This window comes from Mastacembelus armatus, chromosome 15 (genome assembly GCF_900324485.2).
Source record: "Mastacembelus armatus chromosome 15, fMasArm1.2, whole genome shotgun sequence".
NCBI classification, from domain to species: domain Eukaryota; kingdom Metazoa; phylum Chordata; class Actinopteri; order Synbranchiformes; family Mastacembelidae; genus Mastacembelus; species Mastacembelus armatus.
Genome location: NC_046647.1, coordinates 8,280,972 through 8,290,584, shown reverse-complemented (window position 1 = coordinate 8,290,584; position 9,613 = coordinate 8,280,972). Strand labels below are relative to the sequence as shown.

Sequence of the window (9,613 nt, the reverse complement as noted above, 5' to 3'; positions counted from 1 at the left end):
AGTTGGAATCACCGCGGAGCCAAACTCCCTCTTGTTGGAGCCTGAGCTGGCCGGCGGTCGGTGGCGGTGGACGCAGGAACACGTCGGCTACACACACCGGGTTGTAATGAACTATTGCGGCCTAAATTGACACCAACCCTCCGTCTCTTAAACCACCTGGAAGTTTAAACTTCGCTTCAAACTTTCGGCGCGGCTCCCCCGCCTCAGCTCGTCAAGTAGCTCGCCTGGCTGGCCTGTGGATCGCAGCGTCCGTCCGCACATGACTCGGTCCTGGTCTTGCTAGTCTCCAAAACAACCAGGTGAGCGTCTGGCTTCCCTGGGGGGTGGGGTGGGGGCGACCTGCTCAGGTAACGGGGTTAGTTTACCTGTACGCACGCGGTGACGCACCGGTCCCTTTGACGCTTCTCCTTTCGCCCTACGGCTCTGCCGCTTCCGCCGGAGAGAAGCGCCGGGGAGCCGCCGAGCACTAGGACGGTCATGGATCTACCAGGAGAGAGCGAGACCCCGCGGACGCAAGGCAGGAGGAACCCCGGGGCGACCATCAGGAGGAAACCACCGGTGGATACGATGCTGGTCATCGGCCTTATCTGCCTCCAAGGTTGGTACAAGTCACTGTACCGTGTGTTTGTTTCCGCTCAGCTGCTGAACTGATCCAAACCAGACACTAAAACACTTCTATCAGGCTGCAATTCACACAAGGTAAAGTACATTTTGTTTGGGGGTCCATGGGGGAAGGGGCACCCCTCTCTCCCCTCCCCCACTCACCCCAGTTTGGGGGGAAAAAAACACAACAACTGGAATTTTGTGCGTAAATCCAGGCTGTGTCCAAAAAGGCGCGTCATTTCATCTCACTCTCGGGGTTTCATGACATTTGTGCCACAAGTGAGAAGAATAGAAAGTGTGAAGGTTTTGAGTTGACAAGTAATTAGGTTTAAAGAAATAGTTTCCCCAACACAACAAGTAGCCTGTTACACAGCGATTACATTTCTCATCTGGCAGGGCCACAGCAGCCATCAGTGAAGGCAGCCTTGCCTGTATTCCCAGGAGTGCACGTCCATCCTCAGCCATCACACTGGAAACCGTGTTTCTGATTATCATATTCATAGCTCTGTTTGCATGTTTGCACTGCCACTCCGAATCCCAGCTTGCCATGGTTTTATGGGTGCTGTTCATATGCATGGGTGGGTGGGTGGCTGTTCTCCTGAAGAGAAGAGCTGGGATTAATAAATTTAACACAGCTCGGCGCCCTCCCACACTGCTGAATCCTGTTGAAGTTCATAACCTCATCTGCACGGCGAGAAGGGAAAGGTGAAAGGGTCCTTTCCTGCTCTGTTCAAGGAATGCTCTTATCCTGCCAAGCATCGGGCTCATTAATTCACCGCTCATCATGTCAAAACTGAGTCACGTTTATCTGATCTCCACATGCAGACTGAAACGCAGACAAGCACTGATTGTGTTTTCCTGCGCCTTCAACACGGCCGTGACAGTGAAAGTGGCTGAAAAATTCCTTCAAGTTGAAGTGTGTCTGCCCCCCGCCCCCCGACTCCAGTCTCCTCATGGTGCCCACTTTGGGATGAATGTGTCCTCTGTGTGCAGGCAGCAGGGGAGACGGAGCCTGCCATGGGTCTGTGTTGGTAGGACGGATGAATAGAGCCAGTCCAGGTACTGTTATGACAGCCTGTGCTGTTTTTAAAGCTGATCTCTGGACGTATGAAAGCACTGCAAAGGCCCAAAATGGCAGTGAATGAGACATGGTTTCCTCTAGCGGCTTTATTCCCACATGAAGCCGTCCACACCAAACACGCCATGTTTCTGGGGGGTTTTCTGATCTGCAGATTTTGGCCACTGAGCTCAAATATTTACCCAGATCTTTTTTTAATTTTTAGTTTGGCAGTAATATCTCTTCTGTGTTGCAATTTCAGTCTTTGCTTTTCTGTATTTTGATCTGGTTTCCATTTGTAGCCGACATGCTCTGAAGAGCAGATGAAAGCCACTTAATGTCAGCTTCTGTCCCATCTTTCTACCTATCTCTCCCACCTTGTACAGTGTGTGCTGTGCTTTCCACTGCCTCTTCTCCTCCCCTTCATCAACCCAGTCTCATTCCTGAAATATATTTGTCAAAAAAAATGGCTCGTCTTATTGCAGTGGGGCTGAGATAAATGTGAAATGTTTAAAATATAATGTCTTCTCTTTGATCTCTATCCCTCATGGTGCAGCTGGAAAAGATCTGATCTCTTATTGCATTAATTATTTGAAAGCCTGTGAAAACAAATAATATCCAAATTTCATGATGGAATTACCCAATAAATCCAGACTTTGACTTTGAGAGATCTTCTCTCTAGCTTTTTTTCAAACAAGAATCCCAGCAGTATGGGGGATACAGGAATTAGTCAGTGTTCTGCAGAAGCTCTCCTGGTTTGACGGATCAACTCCTGTTTTGCAAGGTGGACCTTTGCAGTCTGCAGTGTTTGCACGTTACCAGCTGGACAGCATCTTTGAGCTGTAGGCCTTTTTCCAAAAGTTTTGTTGACGTGCCCACCTGCTGCCACTTTATTTTAAAATTCATACAGTTGGCTCACATTAAGCCCAGTGTACCCGTAGGCCACTTGGCTGCATACTTGGTCTACATTCGCTGGATGATCAGATTCAGGGGAGATGAAAGGGTGAAGCCTGAGTAAACACAGGGGTATGTCATGCAGAGCCAGATTTGTCTGTTTTCTGTCAGGAACATGCAGGGGTTTACAGCCATCTCAATGAAAATGCCTTGTTAGTGTTTGCTTCAATAGACCTGAGTGGATTACACTGCAGAGCACAGCAGATTGGTATTTGTCATACCCAGCTGTTGATGCAGCAAACAGCTGTGCCTGTATACATGTCGTAATATTAAGGAAAATTGACTTTTCATTGGTTTTGATGTGTACATTTTGTTTTTTACTTCACCACATGGGTTAGATATTATACGAACATCTGTACAAGACCCCTATAGCATGTTTAGCATATTTATTTTGGCTTTTTTAGCTGCTAATGAGCTTTGACTTGGGCTTTGGTATAGTATGGTTTGTGTAAGTGCTGCTGTTGTGCGAGTTCATTTTTACCCATTATTGCAAACTTCGTCCTAAGGGCTGTGGGAACAAAGCCCTTTGGGGTCATGGTGGAGGCTGATGATTTTTAATAAATTCGGCTTCAATCTTACCAGACACCTACTCTGAGAAAAGTCCATAGAAATATATTGATTCTGATTTCGACCCAGTCACTGTGGGTTGCAGTGGTTATTGGTATATTGGTTTGGTTTGTATCGTTAAGGGTGACCTGTATATACGGTGGAACTAAGACGCAGGTCATTCTGCAGACAGACAAAGAGAGAAAGCTGAGTCCAGTTCAGGAATGTCTCAAGTTGTACTTTAACTCCTCTGGCACTGGCACGTTGCTGAAATGTTGGTAATTATTGTGATTTTTTCCAAGGCTGTTCAAAGGTTCGCCAAAAGTAGCTGTGTACTCAGAGACGAGCGTGACAACAAAACAAAGCGTGCTACAAACAAAACAAACAAAAAAAAACATGCCTAATGAATAGAGTTAAATAAGCAGATCTGGTTGTGAGTGTTACTGCTTGTGACTGGTCACACAAGCCGTGAGGCTGGGGCAGGGTTTCTCAAGGCCTTCTATGGCTCTGGTTTCTGGTCATCTATCAGACTTTGTTTATTCAGTTTTGGGTAAAGCCTTTTGAACTTGAGTCTTCTTTTTTACCCAGTTGGTATGTGCAGTTTGCACTCACTTCATTGTACAGGGCTCTTGTCCCAGGGGGAGGATCTTCTTGCAGTATATACTCATGGCTGCCCAGCATCTCAAGTTTGGGGTCCCTGTCATTTCTAAATTGATGCGCCCTCCATCTTCTCCGGTTCTGTGTCCTCCAGCCCATGACCCTGAAAGTGAAACTGATCTGTGTCTGCCATCTTTGAAGGTTTCTGGATGAGTAAAGGAGCAAAGAGACTTTTAGAGGAGCCTGGAGTTAAGATACTAACGTGGTTAAAGTGGAAATATGCAGCACAGCTACTAGTGTGTGTAATTGTCTTATTTTGAGTGATGGTTAACTGAGTGAGATCTTGTCAAATATGTGTAACCCTGAAGCTTGTGTCCACATCTTTTCCCTCATGTCAGTGAAGGTAGGGGAAGAAGAAAGATAGCAGGGCCTGGCACAGCAGAGGGAATAATGGTTCCGCAAATTGAAGAAGAACCATTTTCTTTTTTTCTTGCTCTAACTGCCCTTTCTACATTTTTATATTCATTTTTTTTATATGACTAAGGTACATTTCTGGATTTTTTTGGAGTTTTTCTAAAATGTGTTTCTTGGACGTATTTTGAAGTTATAGATCAACTGTAGGCAAAATCAACACTGATCAGTCCGAGGGAGAGAACAGGGATAGATGAATATGATAGCTCATAAGATGTTGTGGCGACTAATGTTTTCCAAGGCCTCGCATTAAATGTTTGGTATGTAGCACGTCTGTATTTTTGTGCACGAGCATCAAATCCCTGACAACAACCACAGTTCAGAACGGCTGCAGCTCTCCGCGGTCCCTGTCGGCTCCATGTGATCAATAAAGCCAAATAAACAATAGGTTGCAAAGACCGAGCTACTGGCTTTAACTGGTGATTGCTGCACCCACTGACCCATGCACTTTAGCTGCCGTGTGTGTGCGTGATAGAACACATGTTTTGGCTCATGTGCTTGTGGCTGAGCTGGCTCTGCTGTTGGACCCTGTGGTCACGTTTGGAGTCAGGCCTTGCAGATCCCAGTCTCCGTCTATTCCTTCTTTCCTGCCGTGGTCTGTTGCCCCTCATGGTTGCCAGCCTCGCCTGGAAGGATCTCTGTTGTTTATTGATTTGGTGCCTGCCTGCACAGCTCTGTCTCCTGTCTGGGCTGGAAGAGTGGTTAGCCAGCACCCCAACCCACCACTGCTGCTGACTTTGTTGTGTTTCGCTCCTCAGCATTTTTTTTTTTTTTTTTGTGCCTGTTTTTGTTTATTTTATTCTGATGCAATTTCAATGACTTGTTGCCATGTTTCGGAGGGATGCGTCTGAAAGATCCCAGCCTAGTTTAAAGTAATGTTTGAAGACAGCTAATAATCAAACACCATCTAGTGGTGAGTGAAGCTGCAACTATGTTGATGATTAAATAACCCAACTTCTCAAATGAGAGGATTTGATGCTGTCCTTATTCAGCATCACACTGGCTGAATGTCTTTGGGTTTTAAACAGTTGATTAGACCAAACAAGACATCGCCAGACGTCTCTGTGGCCTGTGGGAAATTACAACAGGCATTTTTCACTGTTTTCTGACATTTTATTAATGAATTGAGAAAACGGTCAGCAGATCATTAATCAGAACAGTCATTAATCAGTTGCTGTCCTCGCAGGGAGTTTTAGTGTTAAAAGCAACAAGTGTTTTAAGACACAGCATTTCGTATTAATATGTTCTTATTTTGGAGCAACAGATTTAACAGCACTTCATGGGTGCAAAGTTTTGGAAAGCCTGCTCAAACCTGACATGAATGACATGAGATTAAAACAAAAAGCAAGACCACATCTGAAAGTTGCCCACAGTGAAACCTGACCTCAAAAGACCTGAGGATACTTCAACCTGATCCAAAATACTGTTGACCCCAACACATCCTGACTGAGCAGAAACAACGCTGGGCGTCATAAGCCGTCATTAATGTGACATTGTTGTTCCCTTATCAGATGCGTCTGTGACGTTTGCTGACCATCTTTAACCTTAGCAGTGCAGATGAATCTCTTATCTGCTGTTAGTGATAACCTGCGGTTTCATGTTCACTTTAAAGTGACGAATACAGATGTTTTACTGGTTTGACACTCCACAGAAATCACCCACCCTGACGGTTGTAAATCCTTACGACAGCTTTCTCCCTGCAGGCCAGGTGTGAGGCCCTGGTGAGGGTAGGCTCCCCTTCAGAATGAAACAAAATCCTTGCTTTGTTCTCACATTGGTGCCAAAGCATGTGCAGCACTGCCACAGCATTCAAATGCATCTGATCGAAACGTGCAGGAATCCCTAATTTGGCTTCAGCCCGTTTGAAGGGGAGGAGGAAAGAAGGAGGATAAGAGAGGAGAAAAGGCCCCTGGCATGCCATTGCATAATCCCAGCAGCCATTAACTCTTTGTGTGCTGAGGCTGAATGAACTCATCATAGCAACGGGCCACAGGCAGAGTGACATCAGGCAACTCTCAATCAGCCCTCAGCTCCTCCCCGCCACACCAGCAGATTTAAGCAGGCTGAAAAGGCCGCTGGTGTTTAATGGGAAGGGCCTTCAGCTCTGTTTGATCTCCAAATGAATGGGGTCAGCTGGCTACCACTGACCCTGCAGAGGACCCAGTTGTTGTTAGCTGAGAATACATTTCCTCTGAGTAGTTTGCATATCCTCTTATCTATGCTTTACTTTACTTTATCATCCAGGTTACTCGTTACTGTTGTTTGGCTGTGCTTCTAATTATTGCTGTGTCTTGTCTTTCCACTGTGGGTTGCAGCAGGGCTCAAAGGCCACAGGGGGACCAGATCTGTCTCCATGGCAGCCTGTACAGTGTTACCCTCCTGGTCCTGGTACCTGCATAAACCTGTGCAGCTGGGATTTACTGTGTAATATATGACTTAAACTGGTAGCTTTATCTGGCTCTTGGCTCAGTGAGTCTGTGAATGTTTCAGAGCTTCCTTGTTCCTTTCAATCCACGCTCATACATTCTGGATGTGAACCAAGCGCCTCACTGCTGCTGGTGTTTTTCCAGGCTTTGGAGCGGGTTTTATCTTCTGAGCTGTTCTCAAAATAAAGAATATGCAGACACAACAATATTGCTTGAAAAAGTTTTCTGTGATATTGTTCCAAAAAGAAATGAGGATGACAAAAAACATATTTCAGAATGGATTTTAGAGAAGTCTTGTCTGCTTTTTTTTGTTTTTTGTTTTTTGTTTTAGCAAGCAGCCCTAGGAATACGTTGGCTTAACACTCACTGTGTGAGCCAACGGCAGGTTGTGTTAATTAATGTTTGTTACAGGGACCAGTAGCAACAAAAGTACTGATTTGGTTGTGGAGCCCACAGTGTGTGTAGGTTTGTTAAGCGAACTGGTGAAATTCTTTGCGCACACCAGTGCAGTGCCATCTGTAGTATGTCTGAGAAACTGTGGAAAGACTTCTTCCCCTTTAACCACTTGTGGCCTTTGCATACAATTTCCAACCACTCTTCTGCTAAAGTTAAATATTTCTCCTGTTTTGCGTTAGCCAGTCAACATTACATATTCTTTTTTTTTTGTGTGTTCTGGACACACATTATATGATTCCACCACTGCAGTTTCTTTACATTGATGCAATGCTAACCTGACAAATTACAACCTGCAGTGAGAACTTACATCCAAGCAATCTGGATTCATTTGTTCATTTATTCATTTGCTCACTCACAGTTTCTGCTCTCTGGACACATTAAACCCTAATGAAACTGCTGCACTTTTCAGTAGTGCCACTCTGTTTTACTTGTTATAATACTGTGTACTGTCTGTGTAACCATGTGAAAACAGTGGGTTTGTCTTCGATCCTTTTTTGTGTTAGTTGTAATCAGCTTTTGCGGAGTAACTTTTGTACGTTTTCCTGTTGTTTGTCCTGTAATCAGCCTCTAACAGTGTAACTGGGCGTTCAGTAGGTTTTATTCCTGCATAATGACCCAGCACAACCTCTGCTGACCTGAGGTCAGTTTGATGATTATGTATCCTCTCCTGCAGCCAGTACCCCAGCAGCGTAAGTACATCATGGCCAGCATTGTTCTGTATTAGTAGACAGTAATTACAGCAGCAGAGAGGGGAAGCTCATTACCCAGCCAGCATCTTTATTTTGCAAGGTTTTAATTATGTTAAACAATCTCACCAGCCTCTCCAGCTTCATTTTGTTCACTATGTGTTGCTGCTGCACTCACTCTGTTTCACCTTCCTCTGCTCCTTTTCACTTTGTTCGTTCCAGTTTCATAGAATATTCCAACTACTGAATCCCTTTAAAGCCTCGTCCTCCTTTCTGCTGTCCTCTATCTGAACCTCCCTCTGAGTCTCTGTTAGTCAGACTTCAGTGTGTTTTTTTTTTTTTTTTTTTTTCTGGTTCTGATAGAGGGATGGCACAGCAGAGGAAGAGTGAGTGAGTCATGCATTTGCAGCATGAGGTGGTTTTGGTAAACTGTTCCTCTTTGTTCAGTGTTTGGGAAGTGGTTTTCTCCTAATGGGAATGGAGATGAAATGAGCCCACAGTTGTGATATATTCTGTCAGCCAGCTGCTGTGGGAAGTTGTTTTTATATCTAAACAAATTGTCTTTCTCTCCCAGTGTCTGCACTGACACAAGGAGAATGGTTCTTCACTCAGCGTCAGGGCTTGTGAGGCTTGCCTCCCCATCACATCTGCTGTTTGTTTGGTGAGTTGTTTTCACCAGGGCAGCAACAGGCCACAGGTTAGATCAGTAACATCTGCTACAGGAAGGCCTTTCCTGTTTGCCTTTAATTCCCTCCGTTCTTCCGCACTACTGTAGCTGTTATTGTGAAGACTCATAGATCTGTGGGACTGCTCTTCATGTTTTATTAAAACTCTTTCATTGTGTGTGCGTGTCTCACAGAATATTTGATGAAAATTATTCAGGCTGATTAGGCTTTAAAGCATATTTATTCTAGGTTTTCATGGAAAATGTTAGTGCTCCATGGTCCATGGCTGATTTAAAAGGATTTTCCAGTCTGCCAAGAACAAAAGTCTTGAGGGCCAATCTTGATCATTATATTTTTAGGGATTGTTTTACATGGTCCGGTATAAAGATATTGAATATCTACACATGCTAGAAACACCCACTTTCAACCACTAAGCATGAACAAAAGGGTCTATAAACAAATCACAATTTTTGTATTGATAAATTGAGCCTGCAGTCCACCCTGTTCATTTACAACCTTGCTTAAGTTCTCAGATAACATATTAATCTCTTTAAGCACTAAGTTAGGCTTTCCCATGGCATTTTATACCTGAGGCTGCCTGGATAGTCTGAAATAAAAAGCCCCCCTGCTAACATCAGAAGTAATTATAATACCTTTATGGAATGTAATATTAGACTTATTAATGCTAATAGGGTTGTGAGGAATGGAGCAGAGTCCCTTCCGTGCTGTAGAGCACATCTGGCAACCCCCCCCCCCCCCCCACCGCTGGTGGGCTTCTGCTAGTGCTCCAGTTCAGTCACTCACAGGGCCAGCAGCTGAAAGGATGCTCATCATAGCGGTGGGGGCTTTTACGGGGAGTGGTTGCTAGCCTGACACCCAAACTTCCTCCTTTTTCATCTGGGCTTGGGACCGCCAATGGCAGAGCCAGAGCCACAGGAAAGCTCTGGGTCTAAGGGGATTCGAACCCAGAAACTTCCTGGTGAGGGGTGACAGTGCTAACAAGTAGGGCTGTAATTATTGAATTGTTTATTTATTGATTACTTTCTTGATGAATTGTTTTGCCTGTGAAATGGTCTGTTATAAATTTCCAGTCTAAGGTGACATTTCAGATCCATTGTTTTGTCCAATCAACAGTCCAAAACCAAAAGAAGC

General features: G+C 44.7%; 1 protein-coding gene across 1 annotated transcript in view; it reads left to right on the top strand.

Moving 5' to 3' along the window:
• The first annotated feature begins 477 nt into the window (after positions 1-477).
• ptk7b (protein tyrosine kinase 7b) overlaps positions 478-9,613 on the top strand; it is a 61,718-nt gene continuing 52,582 nt past the window's right edge. The window contains exon 1 of the mRNA XM_026309830.1: positions 478-598. Within this exon, the coding sequence (XP_026165615.1) occupies positions 478-598 (121 nt within the window). The remainder of the gene's footprint in view (positions 599-9,613) is intronic.